Source organism: Pristiophorus japonicus, chromosome 13 (genome assembly GCF_044704955.1).
Source record: "Pristiophorus japonicus isolate sPriJap1 chromosome 13, sPriJap1.hap1, whole genome shotgun sequence".
Lineage (NCBI taxonomy): Eukaryota > Metazoa > Chordata > Chondrichthyes > Pristiophoridae > Pristiophorus > Pristiophorus japonicus.
In genome coordinates this window covers 5629557-5648527 of record NC_091989.1, presented here as the reverse complement: position 1 = coordinate 5648527, position 18971 = coordinate 5629557, and the positions used below count along the sequence as shown (strand labels likewise).

The following is an 18971-nucleotide window of genomic DNA, read 5'->3' as shown; positions in this document are numbered from 1 at the left end:
TGCGACACCCCTTATACTAAAAACATCTACAATCCACCGCAACCGGAGCCATGTGATCTCCTGGGAGAGGCAAAAACCCAGGCCAATTTAGGAAGAAAAAATCTCAGAAAATTCCTCTCCGACCCATCCAGGCGATCGACACTAGTCCAGGAGATCACCCTGGCCGTATTCTATTCCCTGCAGTACTTACCATTATATCTGCACCGTCCAACAAAAGGTCATGCAGTCTAATCCCAATTACCAGCTCTAGGACCGTAACCCTGCAGACGTCAGGAAAAAGAAAGATTTGCATTTATATAGCGCCTTTCATGACCACCGGACATCTAAAAGCACTTTACAGCCAATGAAGTACTTTTGGAGTGTAGTCACTGTTGTAATGTGGGAAATGTGGCAGTCAATATACACACACCAATGTGATAATGACCAGATAATCTGTTTTAGTGATGTTGATTGAGGGATAAATATTGGCCCCAGGACACCGGGGAGACCTCCCCTGCTCTTCATCAAAATAGTGCTGTGGGATCTTTTATGTTCACCTGAGAGAGCAGACAGGGCCTCGGTTTGACGTCTCATATGAAAGACGGCACCTCCGACAGTGCAACGCTCCCTCAGCACTGCGTGGGAGTGTCAGCCTATATTTTTGTGCTCAAGTCTCTGGAGTGGGACTTGAACCCACAACCTTCTGACACCGAGGCAAGAGAGAGTCCTGCCCACTGAGCCACGGCTGACATGAGAGCTGATGTGTGGCAAGTAACATTCGCGCCACACAAGTGCCGGGCAATAACCATCTCCAACAAACGAGAGTCTAACCACCGGCCCTTGATATTCAACGGCATTCCCATTGCCGAATCCCCCACCATCAACATCCTGGGGGTCACCATTGACCAGAAACTTCACTGGACCAGCCACATAAATACTGTGGCTACAAGAGCAGGTCAGAGGCTGGGTATTCTGCGGCGAGTGTCTCACCTCCTGACTCCCCAAAGCCTTTCCACCATCTACAAGGCACAAGTCAGGAGTGTGATGGAATACTCTCCACTTGCCTGGATGAGTGCAGCTCCAACAACACTCAAGAAGCTCGACACCATCCAGGACAAAGCAGCCGCTTGATTGGCTCCCCATCCACCACCTTCAACATTCACTCCCTCCACCACCGGCGCACCGTGGCTGCAGTGTGTACCATCTACAAGATGCACTGCAGCAACTCGCCAAGGCTTCTTCGGCAGCACCTCCCAAACCCGCGACCTCTACCACCTAGAAGGACAAGGGCAGCAGGCGCATGGGAACACCACCAACTCCACGTTCCCCTCCCAGTCACACACCATCCTGACTTGGAAATATATCGGCCGTTCCTTCATCGTCGCTGGGTCACAATCCTGGAACTCCCTCCCTAACAGCACTGTGGGAGCACCTTCACCACACGGACTGCAGCGGTTCAAGAAGGCGGCTCACCACCACCTTCTCGAGGGGCAATTAGGGATGGGCAATAAATGCCGGCCTTGCCAGCGACCCTGCCACATCAGATGAACGAACAAAAAATAGTTTAATATAGTCTTAAACTCAAGAGGCGCTATAGTATTTATCAGAAGGGATGATCCTAATCTCGGTTGGGTCTTTCATAACTTCAAAAATCTCATGTGGATCAAGCTGCTGATGGAAGATAACGCTTCTTCTTTCTCTACATAATCTAGTTTCATTTTCCATCTCCTTTTGAGAGGTGCATTTTAATGGCTTTCCAGCAAAATGGATATGACTATGGAAAGGAGAACCGTCCACCAGACCTATAGATGACCAGTCCAATTCTAAAAGATTCTGGGCTAGAAATTTGTCTCTGGTGGTGGCCCAAAACAGGCAGTGTCAGATCGCTTGCCCGTTACACGAGCACCCGATATTTAGCTCTATTGGAGACAGTTTTGCATCATTGCCTGGGACGTGTTTCTAGGCTTTGTTACCTCTAGACTTGACTACTCCAACATACACCTGGCCGGCCTCCCACATTCCACCCTATGTAAACTAGAGATGATCCAAAACTTGGCTGTTCGTGTCCTAACTCGCACCAAGTCCCGCTCACCCATCACTCCTGTGCTCGCTGACCTACTTTGGCTCCCGGTTAAACAACAAAATTCTCATCCTTATTTTCAAGCGCCTCCCTATCTCTGTAATCTCCCCCAGCCCCACAACCCCCCCCTGCGATATCTGCGCTCCTCCAATTCTACGCTCCTCTAATTCTGCCCTCTTGAGCATCCCTGATTATAATTGTTCAACCATTGGTGGCCGTGCCTTCTGGTGCCTGGGCCCCAAGCTTTGGAACTCCCTCCCTAAACCTCTCCACCTCTCTCTCCTCCTTCAAGACACTTCTTAAAACCTACTTCTTTGGCCAAGCTTTTGATCACCTGCCCTAATTTCTCCTTATGTGGCTCGGTGTCAAATTTTTTATCTCATAATACTCCCGGGAAGCGCCTACGTTAAAGGCGCTATATAAATACAAGTTGTTGTCGTTCTCTTTGGAATAGTTTTGTATTTAATCCTAATGCTTTAATTAATGACACTTATTACTCTTCCTTTGCTTCTTACATTAATCTCCCTGAAATGACCCAGGTATATTTAAAGATAAATCCTGACCCAGCGACAGCAATCAAACTGCTGTTACGCGAACTGTGTATAATCAAAAGGCTAAAGGGAGGGAGGAATTTAAAACAATCACTGTCACTAAAGGAGAAGTACTCGGTAAAATAATGGGTCTAAAGGTGGACAAGTCCCCTGGACCTGATGGCTTGCTTCCTAGGGTCTTAAAAGTGACTGCAGAGATAGTGGATGCATTGGTTGTAATCTACCAAAATTGCCTGGATTCTGGAGAGGTCCAAAGTGGATTGGAAAACCGCAAATGTAATGCCCCTATTTATAAAAAAAGAAAGGAGGCAGACAGAAAGCAGGAAACTATAGACCAGTTGGGAAAATGCTGGAGTCCATTATTAAGGAAGCCTAGTAGGACATTTGGAAAAGCATAATTTAGTCAAGCAGAGTCAGCATGGTTTTATGAAAGGGAAATCACGTTTGACAAATTTGTTGAAGTTCTTTTGAGGATGTAACGAGCAGGGTGGATAAGGGGGAACCAGTGGATGTGGTGTATTTGGATTTCCAGAAGGCATTCAATTACGTGCCACAGAAAAGCTTACTGCACAAGATAAAAACTCACGGGGTTGGGGGTAATATATTGGCATGGATAAAGAATTGGCTAACTAACAGAAAACGGAGAGTCGGGATAAATGAGTCATTTTCCAGTTGACAAACAGAAACTAGTGGGATGCTGCAGGGATCGGTGCTGGGGCCTCAACTATTTACAATCTATATTAATGACTTGGATGAAAGGACCGAGTGTAATGTTGCCAAGTCTGCTGATGATTCAAAAATGAGTGGGAAAACAAATTGTGAGGAGGCCACGAAAAATCTGCAAAGGGATATAGACAGGCTAAGTGAGTGGGCAAAAATTTGACAGATGGAGTATATAATGTGGGAAAGTGTGAGGTTATCCACTTTGACAAAAAATAAAAAAGCAAATTTAGTTAAATGGAGAAAAATTACAAAATGCTGCAGTACAGAGGGACCTGGAGGTCCTTGTGCATGAAACACAAAACGTTAGTATGCAGATACAGCAAGTAATCAGGAAGGCAAATGGAATGTTGGCCTTTATTGCAAGGGGGGTAGAGTACAAAAGCAGAGAAGTCCTGCTACAACTGTACAGGGTATTGGTGAGGCCACACCTGGAGTACTGCATACAGTTTTGGTCTCCGTATTTAAGGAAAGATATACTTGCATTGGAAGCTGTTCAGAGAAGGTTCACTAGGTTGTTTCCTGAGATGAGGGGGTTGACTTATGAAGAAAGGTTGAGTAGGTTGGGCCTGTACTCATTGGAGTTCAGAAGAATGAGAGACGATCTTATTGAAACAATGAGGGGGGGCTTGACAAGGTGGATGCAGAGAGGATATTTCCACTCATAGGGGAATCTAGAACTAGGGGACATAGTTTCAGAATAAAGGGTCGCCTATTTAAAACTGAGATGAGGAGAAATTTCTTCTCTGAGGGTTGTCAATCTGTGGAATTTTCTGCCCCAGAGAGCTGTGGAGGCTGGGTCATTGAATATATTTAAGGTGGAGATAGACAGATTTTAGAGCAATAAGGGAGTGAAGGGTTATGGGGAGCGGGCAGGGAAGTGGAGCTGAGTCCATGATCGGATCAGCCATGATCGTATTGAATGGCGGAGCAGGCTCGAGGGGCCAAATAGCCGACTCCTGCTCCTATTTCTGATGTTATATTACGTTATGTGTAATGATTTTCTATTTGAATCAATGGTTCTAGTTCCCCAACAAGTACGTTCTCTCCACAACCTGTGTTTAGATATAGTTTATTCAGATTACTGTCACTTTAGGTTGGTTGCAAAAAAACTATCCAAAGAGTTTCAATTGGCTCTCCTGCGCCCCTGTCCAAGTAAAGCTGCATTACTCGAGCATTACTGCCCTTAGTCAGCGCCTGTGGGCAGCGTCACGATTGTTCCTGGATCTTCCTGCTGGAAATCTTGTTCGAAGAGTGCATTAGTGACCCCCTGGACAATATTCCTTTCTATTGTGTGTTCATTAGACATCCAATGCAGGCAAAAGTCCGAAGAGGATACTCCGCATAAAGATTGGTCAAGTTTAACTCTCTGGGTGGAGAGCCCAATCTCCATTTTTCTAGTTGCGAAACACTAAAGTTATCTCTTTCTCCTGTTTGTGACCGATGAGTTAGTGTGTAGATGCATCCGATCACCTATAAGGGGCTATTATATTTCTGTAATTTTCACGTTGTACGTTAGCATGTTGGACCCACATCCAGCCGATGTATTTGTGCATGGACACAACCTGGGTACGAGGTGTGGAGTTCAGGTCACTTTGTTCCGATTGTGAACCAGGTGTACAACACCTCACCCGTGGTCTCACTTGCACCTTCTCCCATTTGCCTAAAAACACAGAGCAACGGCGATTTCTTGTTTTAAATATGCTGATCTGTCGTCTCCACAGCTCTCTGGGGTAGAGAATTCCACAGATTTACAACCCTCTGAGAAGATATTCCTCCTCATCAGTTTAATGGATTGAAAGATGAAATGAGTAATGGGGCAAATCCTCATACGTGCAATGATCATTTCTCGACTGATTGGGTGAATTCACACTTTGTGATAGAAATGTTTTCACCGCTGCTTTGTTCTTCAAGTTGGGTGTTTGCTGGTAGGTTTTGCCCACCAGTGCAACTGTTTTATTATGTTTATATATAGTTTTGTATACACGTGGAGTTGAGGTGAAAGATCAGCCATGATCCTATTGAATGGTGAAGATGGCTCGAGGGGCCGTTTGGCCTACTCCTGCCCAATGTGTCAGATGTGGCTCAGTGGGCAGCACTCTCTCTAGCCCCTGAGTCAGAGGTCTGTGGGTTCAAGTCCCACTCCAGGAACTTGAGCACAAAAGTCTAGGCTGACACTCCAGTGCAGTGCTGAGGGAGTGCCGCACTGTTGGAGAGGCAGTACTGAGGGAGTGCTGCACTGTCAGAGGCGGTACTGAGGGAGCGCTGCACTGTCGGAGGGGCAGTACTGAGGGAGCACTGCACTGTCCGGGGCGGTATGAGGGAGCGCTGCACTGTCGGAGGGGCAGTACTGAGGGAGCACTGCACTGTCAGGGGCAGTACTGAGGGAGTGCTGCACTGTCGGAGGGGCAGTACTGAAGGAGCGCTGCACTGTCGGAGGTGCCGTCTTTTAGATGAGATGTTAAACCGAGGCCCCGTCTGCTCTCTCAGGTGGATGTGAAAGATCCCACGGCACTATTTCGAAGAGCAGGGGGAATTATCCCCTGTGTCCTGGGGCCAATATTTATCCCTCAATCGACATAACAAAAACAGATTGTCTGGTCATCATCACATTGCTGTGTGTGGGAGCTTGCTGTGCGCAAATTGGCTGCCGCGTTTCCTACATTACAACAGTGACTACACTCAAAGTACTTCATTGGCTGTAAAGTGTTTTGAGACAGTGCTATAGAAATCCAAGTCTTTCTTTAAGCTGTGCAGCTGTCTGGAGTTCCCGCACAGGCTACTTGCCAGCTTCACGAGGAAAAACCGCGCATGCGTGTGAATTTCAATGGGCTGCGCACCCTAAAAAATAAAATAAAGGGAACATCGCTCCTGCTCCTATTTCTTCTGGTCTTATTCATTCGATGGAATTTAACTGGGGAGCAACGCTGAAAGATTTATCATGAAAGTTGTTAATGGTATTCCTTGCACTTGCACTTTTAATTGACGCTGATTGTAACCACAGGCTTCGGATGTATGGATTGGAAAATAAAGGTTACAGAATCCAATGGGAAAATAGAATTGAGCAGAAGGTGATATCGAGTGGTGTTTTGTTGACAGCAATCCTCAGTGAAGCTGAGGTGTTGGGATGTTATTAATTGTATCTGACAGATAACTTCCAGAGCTGTAACAGCTGCAAGCCAGCAACATTTCTTAACCTTTTTACAACTTTTCATTTCCAAATTCTTTGTAAAGTGAAACACCGCATGAAGCTGATTTCTTAGCAGAGCCAGAGTAGATTCCCGGGAGCGGAAGTAAAGCCAAAAAGTGCATGTTGCAGGCAATTCTTTGACAACCATCATTCCAAAATAATGAGATCCAGTGATGTTTTGTGACTGATCTTCAAGTGTAATTTCATGTGTTTCTTGCACAGCGTGACTCTTACTGCTTCAGTGTTTCCAAACAAGACCAGTCAAATCACACAGTAAGAGGTTTTAAGGAGCATCTTAAAGGAGAGAGAGGCAGAGAGGTTTAGGGAGGGAATTTCAGAGCTTAGGGTCTTGGCAGCTGAAGACACGACCACCGATGGTGGAGAGATTATAATCAGGGATGCTCCAGAGGCCAGAATTGGAGGAGCGCAGATATCTTGGGGGGGGGGGGGTGTTGTGGGGCTGGAGGAGATTAGAGACATGGAGGGATTTGAAAACAAGGATGAGCATTTTGAAATTGAGGCCTTGTTTAACCAGGAGCCAATGTAGGTCGGCGAGCACAGGGATGATGGGCGAGTGGGACTTGGTGCGAGTTAGGACACGGGGGCAGCCGAACTTTGGATCACCTCTAGTGTACGTAGGGTAGAATGTGGGAGGCCAGCCAGGAGTGCATTGGAATAGTCAAGTCTAGAGGTAACAAAGGCATGGATGAGGGTTTCAGCAGCGGATGAGCTGAGGCAGGGGCGGAGATGGGCGATGTTACGGAGGTGGAAACAGGCGGTGTTAGTTATGCTGCGGATATGTGGCCTGAAGTTCATTTCAGGGTCAGATATGACAAACAAAAATAGTAAAAATGAGAAAGATGTGTTGAATCTTTGCTCAAAATCAGAGTTATCTTAACACATGTTTTTGTAAGCTATTTTCTCCTTTCCCCCCCTATTATGCACTATTTTCAGGTGAGATGAACTGGTCCCAGGACCTTACCAGTGACACATTAAAGTCAGCATCTAAGAGGTACTTGATCCACTCTTTCAGTCTGCAGAATCACTACCTCCCCCATGGCAGTGTGCCTGAGAAAGGAAGAACCCGCATTTATGTAACCCCTTTCACTTGCTCGAGGTTCCAAAGTACTTCTCAGCCCATGACCTACTTTTGAAGTGTAGTTGGGGGTTGTTGTGCAGTCTACAGCAGCCAATTTACCATCAGCAAGATCCCACAGACAGCAGTGAGATGTGGCGTATTAATCTGTCGCGTGGCATTGTTTGAGGGATTAATGAGCGATGTTAAACCGAGGCCCCGTCTGCCCTCACAGGCGGATGTAAGTGATTCCACGGCACTATTTCGAAGAAGAGCAGGGGGTGTTTTCCCCGGTGTCCTGGGGCCAATATTTATCCCTCAATCTACATCACTAAAACACACGATCAGATTTCAGTTTGTGGGAGCTTGCTGTGCGCTAAATTAGCTGCTGCGTTTCCTACATTATTATAGTGACTAAACTTCAAAAAAGTACTTCATTGGCTGTAAAGTGCTTTTGGGGTGACCGATGGTCGTGAAAGGTGCCATACAAATGCAAGTCTTTCTTTTTTTGATGTTGGACAGGACACTGGAAGAACGTCCCTGCAATTCTTCAAAGAGTGCCACGGGATCTTTTTTTTTGTAGTCCGCCAGAACAGCCAGACGCAGCTTTGTTTTAGAGTCTCGTCAGAAAGATGGCGCCCCCGATAAGGCAGCGCTTCCCTCGGTGCTGTTTGAACCCGCGACCTCTGGCTCTGAGATGAAGGTCCCACCACTGAGCCACGGCTGATACTCTGCTTTTTAAAAAATGTATTCGTTGACTGGATGTGGGCGTCTCTAGCAAGGCCGGCATTTATTGCCCATCCCTCAAGAAGCTGGTGGTGAACCGCCGCAGTCCGTGTGGTAAAGGCGCTCCCACAGTGACTGGTGTAGTTTGGTACATCATCATCACAGGCGGTCCCTCGAACGAGGATGACTTGCTTCCACATGGGTTCACAGATGTTTCAATGAAGGACCCGATGTTCCAGTCCTGAACTCCAGTTGAGGGGGTGAAAGATGCCTGTGGGTGGATTTTTTTAACGTGGGGTGACCGTTGCACACCAGTCACCACACGGGCTTGACAGAGCTAGGTCTTGGTCCAGTGGCAAGGGTTAACCAGGAAGACTGGAGACCTGCTCTGCTGCACGGGCCCAGTGTGCACACATATCGCAGTGTGGGCTGGGCCGTGCTGCCCCTGGGCCCTCGGCTCTTCTGGGCCCCCGGCTCTTCTGGGCCCTGTACCCTCATTCGCTGCACCTCCACCACGACTGTCCAACACATGCACGTGTGGCTCAGTCACAATTCAGTTTGGTACAACTGAGTGTCTCGCTTGGCCATTTCAGGGGGCAGTTAAGAATCAACCACATTGCTGTGGGTCTGGAGTCACATGTAGGCCAGACCGGGTAAGGGCGGCAGATTTCCTTCCCTAAAGGATACCAGTGAAGCAGACGGGTTTTTCCAATGATCTGCTAGTTTCACGCTCACCAGATTCCAGATTTATTCAATTAACTGAATTTAAATTCCCCAGCTGCCGTGGTGGGATTTGCACTCTGTCACCGGATTACTCGGACCAGTAACACAACCACTACGCTACAGTACCCGCACCATAGCTGCCCGGGAGATGCCCGAGTGTGTCCCACTGGTCTGTTTACCAAGGCAAATACCAACAGCCGCATTCTTGTTAACATTCAGTAATAATTTATTTTGTTAATTTCAAGAACCATCAAATTCATTATCTTGAAAATGCTTCATTTAGTAATGGTTGACAACACCTTCCTGAAAAATGTAAAGGTACTATACAAATTCTTAATACAAAAGAATAAATTAATAGCAGAATTTCACAATTCTGCACTTTCTACACCGTACATAGTCTCCTTTGATTAAAATGGAACAGAAACCAGGATGGGGGAGAAAAAGTAAGACATTTTACATGCTCTTTTAAGATCTATAGCCATTTTTTCAGGGAGCCATCTACTGAATTCATTTTAACTACATTGCTTTAATTTACACAACTTGTAATAAAACTATTGACATTTATAGATGTAAAACCCTACAACTATTCTAGTGGTGACTGTTCATTGGGTAGCACCTGAATGTGATTTGCTATGTCCAAACTAAAACTAATACTGATTTTATAAAACATATCGGAATCTTTAACATTTTTTCACAATGGTAACGGAAACTGTAATTAGAAAAATCCGCCTCACAGTAAATGCATGGTAGTGTCTGTAAGTGTTAGCCTCTCTCTCTCTAACTCAACACGAATCCTTCCTGCCCCTCTCACAAAGACAGACAGCCGTGTCTGGTTCTTGCTTCACGGACCACCCACAAGTGGGTTCTGCTTCAGCTCACTGAGCAGCCTCTCTCTATATAAAGCTGGCCATCGTTGTCGCTGTCTCACCCCCCCACCCTCCCCCCTCCCGTCCACTCAGACAGGAAACCGTAGAATATTCAGAAATAGAGGGGGAAAAAAAAAGCGCTCTCTTTTTGTTGTGGCCAAGACCTGCGTCCTGGTGCAACACCTTTACTGCGGCACGGATTCTGTAAGTTTTACCCGACAGTTTTTCCAGCCAGTAAATTATTTCTGATGGGAGCACTTCATGGGAAAATATATATATTTTTTTAATTTGCGAGGCCTTCTAAGGGGGGATGACCACTCTCCAAGGCCTTGTCCCATAAATCAGCCAAAGCCCTTGAAGAGAATATAATGATGGATGAGCTGACTCGAAGCATGAACTGAGACTGGTATTGTACCATAATACCAATTTTTTTTCCCTCCAATACGCAGATTATGCTAACTATGTGCTTTTCTTCCACTTATTTCTGATATAATCCACCGATGAGCGACTGGACCATATTTCTGTGCATCAACGAAGGCTCATACAGCCTCCATACAAGCCACGCGAAGATATATTTCAAAATAGTGTTGCTTCATCACGGGCAAAGAAATCTTTCCTGCAGTCTGGAATTTCTTAATGCGAAGAATGAACATTTTTAAAAATCTATCTTTCACAGCATCTATTGCTGTCTGCCAGGCTCGCGAATGAATCGAGAGATTGGCAACTTCTTATTCATCAGGTAACCAATGGACAAAAGCCCCATCCAATTCTTTCCCTTCAGCTTTAGTTGGTCTTTGGTAACATTCAAGTAAACATAATGCTCGATTAAATTCTGAAGTACTTTATTATTACGCCGTCTGTATTAATTTCCGCAAGGGAATAAAAACGAAAATTGTACACACCGGGGCTTCGAGCGCGGGAGGACTGGTGTGTATGATTCACAGTTTAAGAAAAAAAAGTTTCTGATTTTATTTATAAAAGACCTTATTGTTATTGGCCACTGGTTACCGGCGATACGGCGCAGTCTGGGGTACTTTAATTAGGCCTCGTTTTGGCTTTGTTCATTGATTTTCCTCATCGTGCCAGTGCGGGGAGCTGTGGTCGCAGGTTGGAGGCTGTGTGTGGAGTAAGGCAGTGACTGGGGACAGTGAGGTGCTCGCTGAATGGTGCTGACGTTTTCTTTAAGTTGTACTTTGATCTGAGGTCAGGTGTCAGACTAGAGTTCCAGGCTTGGCGTTGTCACTTCCGTACCACTGGACATCCGCTAATTCCGAGTAGAGGGGGGAGTCCATGTAGCAGGTGTCCTGATAGGGCCTGAAAAGAGAAAAGACTTAGTCAGGCAATGCCACCGCCTACTCTTTAGTGAATTATTGTGTTCCGTGAAAAAGTAACATTATTAAACTATAGTCCACGACTTGAGACTCTCTTATGATTCGTTCACGGGATGTAGGCGTCGCTGGCAAGGCCAGCATTTAAGAACGTAAGAAATAGGAGCAGGAGTAGGCCATTCGGTCCCTTGAGCCTGCTGCGCCATTTAATACAATCATGGCTGATCTGAGCTTGGCCTCAACTCCACTTCCCCCGCCCGCTCCCCATAACCCTCGACGACTCAATAGATCAAGAATTGGTCCATCTCGGCTGTAAATATACTCAATGACCCAGCCTCCACAGCTCTCTGGGGCAGAGAATTCCAAAGATTCACGACCCTCTGAGAGAAGAAATTCTTCCTCACCTCGGTTTTAAATGGGCGGCCCCTTATTCTAAAACAATGCCCCCTAGTTCTAGATTCCTCCATGAGGGGAAACATTCTCTCTGCATCCACCTTGTCGAGCCGCCTCAGAATCTTATATGTTTCAATAAGATCAACTCTCATTCTTCTAAACTCCAATGAGTATAGGCCCAACCTGCTCAACCTTGAGTCAACCCCCTCATCTCAGGAATCAAACTGGTGAACCTTCTCTGAACTGCCTCCAATGCAAGTATATCCCTCCTTTAAATAAGGAGACCAAAACTGTATTTATTGCCCATCCCTAATTGCCCCTTGAGAAGGTGGTGGTGAGCCGCCTTCTTGAACCGCTGCAGTCCGTGTGGTGAAGGTGCTCCCACAGTGCTGTTAGGGAGGGAGTTCCAGGATTGTGACCCAGCGACGATGAAGGAACGGCCGATATATTTCCACGTCAGGATGGTGTGTGACTTGGTGATGGTGTTCCCACGCGCCCGCTGCCCTTGTAAGGTGGTCGAGGCCGTGGGTTTGGGAGGTTGTGGTGCTCCTGAGCAGGTCTGTAGTGTGACCATGGCAACATATTGTTTGGCCAGTGTAAAAGTCAGATAGCCAGGTCGTGAAGGATAGAAGACTAGAACCTAGTCTTCAGTCACTTAAAAGTCTTTATTTACAGAGACGCAGATTACCTACCGTGCACCCCTAAGATAAGCTTTCCTCCTCCTTCCCGTGCTTGCTCCCAAATATATGAACACTGGAGTGTCCCCAATTAATACCCAACACATGAATACAATTAACCGGCAGTGTCATGTTTTGGATAAACTGCTACTCCAGGTTTGCGGAAAATAAACCAAGAATTATTTACCACGATGCACGGTCACATTCTACTGGGAACGCAAGGTCGGCCCGAACCACAGGTCTCATTTCTCCGCAAGATCGCTGCTGCCGTTGCCAGGACAGGCGGGTTGTGAGGGCGAGAATATCCATCCTCACAAGGTGAGATAACTCACTCCCACGCCAAGGAACGACCAAACCAATCACAGTGGAGGTTGGCAGGTTTAAGTGTCAGGCAGCCTGAACACTTGACCCTAACCGGCAAACTACTGTGCTGACTGGCAGCTCTGCAATCCTGTAAGCTCCATCTTATAAAACATCTGGAACACTGTAAATCTAGACAAGTTTACTGCTGCAATCTACTGAGCTTTGAGTACAGCCAACCCATATCAGTTGTCACGGCGCTCGATGAAAAACAGGGCATCGATTGAAATCCGGTAATTTCAAGCACAAAGCCACCTTGTTCAAAAAAAGTAACGAAGGACGAAACCTTCCAGGGATTGTTTACACACATCGAGTTGTAATCAATACATTATTTTCCTTTCCTTAGAAGGTCGTGGGTTCAAGTCCCACTTCAGGGACTTGAGCACAAAAATCTAGGCTGACACTCCAGTGCATTACTGAGGGAGTGCCGCATTGTCGGAGGTGCTGTCTTTCGGACGAGACGTTAAACTGAGGCCCCGTCTGCTCTCTCAGGTGGACATAAAAGATCCCATGGCACTATTTCGAAGAAGAGCAGGGGAGTTATCCCCGGTGTCCTGGCCAATATTTATCCCTCAATCAACATCACTAAAACAAATTATCTGGTCATTATCACATTGCTGTTTGTGGGAGCTTGCTGTGCGCAAATTGGCTGCCGCGTTTCCTACATTACAACAGTGACTACACTCCAAAATGTACTTCATTGGCTGTAAAGTGCTTTGAGATGTCTGGTGTTTGTGAAAGGTGCTATAGAAATGCAAGTCTTTCTTCCCTCTAAGCAAATGGGTCAAAATCCTGGAACTCCCTCCCTAACAACACTGTGGGAGCACTTTCACCACACGGACTGAAGCGGTTCAAGAAGGCGGCTCACCACCACCTTCTCAAGGCCTTGCCAGTGACGCCACGTCCCAGGAATGAATAACACACAAATTGCGAATTAGAAGTTTCAACTGGCAAGGAATTCGCAAAATTCTTCCTCTGTACAGCTTGCGACAATAGCCTGAAACCCCAATGCCCAGACGTGACTCAGCACACTCCGACTGTGTCTTTGCGCACAAACCCACACCTAACGTGTGCCAACCCTTCATCGGTTGCGATTGGAAATGCTTCGCTTTGCCTCAGTAGTTGGACTCTCCGTGTTCCGTCAGAGCGACGGACACAACCAACTTTCAACTGCACAACAACCACTTCATTCAGACTCGATCAAGGTTAAAGCTCTGTGGTCCTCTGTGGAATACATGGCGTCCGGCCAGCTCTTCAATGTTAATGAGAGGGAGAAGACTCCATTGGCAAGGCAGCGTTCTAAACTGCATGAACAACAATTGATGAAACCTCCTCCTTGGTGAATTGATAGAAAATAAAGCAGCAATTCATCCGCTCGATATACAGAGGGACGGTAAACCAAAGGTCCTAGTGCTTTCCAAAGGGATTCATTCTGTCCTGTCGTCAGCAACTGGGATTTAATGGAAAGCGTTCGACTTTTGTTTGTGAAAAATAACCCTTTATTCTTTTCAATGCATTTGAAAGAATCTTGTTTCAGTTATCTGCCTCTTTCTCTGAAGGCATGGAGTCTTGTTGGGATAGAGACCACCTCCAGCACTTTCCCCAGTGGGTTTGACTTCAGACAGTGAGTATCGCCTAGGACATTACTGTTCAGAGCAATCGGGAGGGAGCAAGGCACCCCCTGGGCAAACTGGAACACCCAACTGTTAAACATAAGGACATAAGAAATAGGAGCAGGAGTCGGCCACTTGGCCCCTCGAGCCTGCTCCGCCATTTGATCTGATCCTGGCCTCAACTCCACTTCCCCACCCGCTCCCCATAACTCCACTCCCTTATCACTCAAAAATCTGTCTATCTCTACAAATATATTCAATGACCCAGCCTCCACAGCTCTCTGGGGCAGAGAATTCCAAAGATTCACGACCCTCTGAGAGAAGAAATTCCTCCTCATCTCCGTTTGAAATTTGAGATCTCTTATTCTGAAACTATACCCCCTAGTTCTAGATTCCCCCACGAGGGGAAACATCCTCTCTACATCTATCCTGTCAAGCCCTCTCAGTATCTTATCGTTCTTCTTAGGCAGTCCCTCGGAGTCGAGGATAACTTTCCTAATCTCATACATTTCAATTAGAACAGAAAACAATAAATAACTTTGCACAATCTAGGAGACGAAGTTGGTAACTTCTGGTCTCTCTAAGTCAATGCTACACCACACAATGCATTTACTCACTAAAGCCATTCGAGAGGCTATGAACATTTTAAGGCCCCGATTTTAACTCTGGGCGGACTCCGCCCTCAGGCCTGGGTTAAAATTACAGTCGGGTCTCAATTATGTCATCGAGCCGCACTGTGCCCGTGTAAAGAAGGACCCTGTTGGCTCCGGGCGTCTGTCCTTGCTGCCCGCTCAGGGGAGCAGGTTAAAATCGCAGATGTTGCGATCGTGGCGGCTTTTGGACAGGTAAGGGCCCGGGGCGATTTTAACCGCCCGCCCGCCAGGTTTCTGCTGAGCGAGTCGGGTTAAAATCGCCCTATTTCTAATCAAATAAAACACTGGATTGCCGTCTCAGTTTTATGTCTGATTTAAGATTTAGGAACGTAGGAGCAGGAGGGGGCCATTCAGCCCCTCGAGCCTGTTCTGCCATTCAATGAGATCAAGGCTGATCTGCGACCTAACTCCACCTACCCGCCTTTGCCCCATATCACTTTGGTTAACAGAAAGCTATCAATCTCCGATTTAAAATTAAGAATTGATCTAGAGCATCAATTGCCGTTTGCGGAAAGGAGTTCCAAACTTCTCCCACCCTGTGTGTGCAGAAGTGTTTCCTAATTTCACTCCTGAAAGATCTGGCGCTAATCTTTAGACTTTGCCCCCTAGTCCTTGACTCCCCAACCAGCGGGAATCCTTTCTCTCTATCCACTCTCTCTGTTCCCCTCAATATCCTGAAAACTACGATCAGATCACCCCTTAACCTTCTACATTCTAGAGAATACAACCCCAGTTTGTGTAATCTCTCCTCGTAACATAAGCATTGGAGTCCGGGTATCATTCTGGTAAACCTACACTGCACTCCCTCCAAGGCCAATATATCCTTCCTAAGGTGTGGTGCCCGGAACTGCTCACAGTGCTCCAGGTGTGGTCTAACCAGGGCTCTGTACAGCTGCAACATAATCTCTACCCCCTTGTATTCTGGTCCTCGAGATATAAAGGCCAGCATTCCATTAGCCTGTTTGATTATTTCCTGTACCCCGTCCGTGACATGTTAATGATCTGTGTACATGGAACCCTCCAAGTCTCTTTGGACCTTCATTTTTCTGCAGCTTTTCACCATTTAAAAAAAGTATTTTAATTTCAATGAAGAGTTTATTTTCAGTAATTAAAGAAAGGAACGAGGAATATACCACAACCACACTACAAACGGGTTACAGGGCACAAGACAGCGAGCACACGAAGTGAGGGGTCTTACACCACACAACTGATTATTACTATACCTCTATTTTACTGGGCTTTGGTGAGTTGGCGATTGGCTCTGCTCATCGTGAGGTGTGCTGTTTTCTGTTGTATCTCTACAGACGAGCAGGTGAAAAGAGGAGCAGAGAAGATTGAATATTAGTGAAAAGAAGAAAGTGGGGAAAATGTTAGTTAGAATTTGTGGGTTAGAAAGTTAGTAAGAAACTTGTTGGTTTAGTTTTTTTATTGTTAAAGTGATAGTGGATTGGGATTGAAACAGCTTTAGTGTTACTCGCTAGTCAGTCTCTTCACATTCTGCGTGGATTTTAGCTTCCATGCAAGGTTTTAAAGACATTGAACAGTGAATACATAAACTACAAAAACGATTACTTGACACAGAATACAATGTACTGTGACATTTCCCTTACACACACTTCTTCGTAGCTCTGATGTTTATTGATAAATATCAGATTTCCTTCAATAGGTTGAGGTGATTTTAAACTAACTTGGATCAAAATTTTGAGCCATTTTTTTGTGGAAATTCTTTCACTGGAAAAAAATGTTTTGTATCCCTAATCTACACCGTTCGGGATCTGGAATATTACATCCTTCATTGAAACACCTGTGAACTCCTCCCTTTTTGGCGTGGAAGCAAGTCATCCTCGTTTCGAGGGACTGCTTATGGTGATGATGACACATAAGCAGACAATTGTGGCGGTACGCGAGCTTAGTGGACCAGTAATCCAGAGCCTTGGGCCAAATGCTACCACGGCAGCTGGGGAATTTAAATTCAGTTAAACAAATCTCGAATGAAATAACTAGTAATAGTGAGCATAAAACTACCGGATTGTCGTAAAAACCCATCGGGTTCAATAATGTGCTTTAGGGAAGGAAATCTGCCGCCCTTACCCGGTCTGGCCGATAGGCGACTCCAGACCCACAGCAATGTGGCTGACCTTTAAGCCCTTTGAACTCTCCTAGCTAGCCACTTATTCAAGAAGGCGGCTCACCACCACCTTCTCGACGGCGATTAGGGATGGGCAATAAATGCTGGCCTTGCCAGCGACGCCCGCATCCCGTGAATTAATTTTTAAAAAAAAACAATTCAACGATCCTAATGCAAAAGCAAAATACTGTGGATGCTGGAATCTGTAATAAAATCAGAAAATGCTGGAAATCTCAGCGGGTCGGGCAGCATCTGTGGAGAGAGAGGAAAAACAGAGTTAACGTTTCAGGTCGATGATCCTTCGTCATTCTGACCTGAAACGTTAACTCTGTTTCTCGCTCCACAGACGCTGTCTGACCCGCTGGGATTTCCAGCATTTTCTGTTTTTAATGCAACGACCCTATCTGAGTTAAGGCTCGGCCACTGAAACATTACACCTCCCTTAACTGAGCCACCTAAAGCACGACCTGGTACGCTCAGCGTTGTTTGCAACGGGGTTAGGTTTTGACTCTCTGCGATTAAGTGTAGAATCGGCAGACCGTTTGAAGTCGCTCCCGATTTCTATTTGCATCAAAGTCAATGGCTTCACAAAGTCAAACTGACTCCGGACGCATACCCACGCGGGAAGCAAAGATGTCGTCTCTGGCGCCTCCTGTGTGCTCCTCACTGGCCCTCATCGCACAGCAAAACAAACAGAAACCCGGGACTGTGACACCCGAGCGATTTAGAGGGCCAGGGACGGGCATACAGCACGTGGGGGAAACTGGAGATAAACCAGACATGGTTGCTCCAGAATCACATCATGACCCAGAAAAGAGTGTGTGATTAATGGGTAGCATTTTAACTTGTGGAAAGGGAGCAGAGTTTTTATGGTCATGCTGAAGATCGGCTATAATAATGAGGCAAAATACTTGCCTTTTTAAATGCAATAAATATTTTATTTACTAAAGGCAATCTTCATTGGATTTAAAAAAATATATGTAATCTAAAAATTGTGAATTGTGCAACTTTATTCAAATAAAGGTCAAGTTTAAATTGCCCCCAAAATAAAACTGAGATGCAGCTGTGGTGCACAGTGCACTGTTTAAAAGTTATTTTACTCCTTTCACACACACAAACGAGGTGCTCCAGCGCTTTCAGAGGCTGCCATAGAACAGAGGAAGTGATAGTAGCGGAAATGGAGAAGTGTGGAAATCCTGGAGATGGAGCAACTGCTGGAAACTTGACACAGAACCAGAAAATACTGCAAGTGTATGTCGTGCGCCGGTGTATGAATGAGAAAGCACGGCCAACGTTTCCAATGAACAGTCCCATCTCAGCTTTTTAACCGGCCAAAAGGTAGGTGGGGGAACACCGTGTCTGTATCTCATGGCCAGTGTGACCTCCTGCAACTTGTTCTGACCACCTTTTGGAGAGGGGGGGGGGGGGGGCAGTCGGAGAGGAACATCCCAGAATATTTCCCCCCCCCCCCTGCCCTCCCAGAGTTGGTTTAGAATTTTTTTTTTTTTTAAATCTTGTTTTTCACCTCCCCCCAAGAGATTACGAATGTGAGGGGAAACTGGGAACCTTGATGCTTTTTCCCCCATTCACGGGATGTGGGTGTCACTGGCAAGGCCGGCATTTATTGCCCGTCCCTAATTGGCCTCGAGGATGATGGTGGTGAGCCGCCGCCTTGAATTTGTGAGGCCATTTCAGAGGGCAGTTAAGAGTCAACCACATTGCTGTGGGTCTGGAGTCACATATCGGCCAGACCGGGTAAGGGCGGCAGATTTCCTTCCCGAGAGGACATTCGTGAACCAGATGGGTTTTTACGACAACCTGGTAGTTTCATGATCACCATTTTTGATACAGATTGACCCTCCCTTATCCGGAACCCTGGGGACCTGGCCTGTTCTGGATTAGCGATTTT

At 46.3% G+C, this 18971-nt stretch overlaps 1 protein-coding gene across 5 annotated transcripts in view; it reads right to left on the bottom strand.

Moving 5' to 3' along the window:
- Window positions 1–9268: 9268 nt before the first annotated feature.
- Window positions 9269–18971, bottom strand: part of frmd4a (FERM domain containing 4A) — an 810443-nt gene continuing 800740 nt past the window's right edge. For 4 of the 5 annotated variants that reach the window (XM_070897082.1, XM_070897085.1, XM_070897083.1 and 1 more), the window contains one exon: window positions 9269–11224. In XM_070897082.1, coding sequence (XP_070753183.1) covers window positions 11122–11224 — 103 coding nt within the window. In that variant the 3' untranslated portion in view covers window positions 9269–11121. Of the gene's footprint in view, window positions 11225–16157; window positions 16233–18971 lie in introns of all 5 variants that reach the window. The other variant, XM_070897084.1, reaches the window with a different exon arrangement.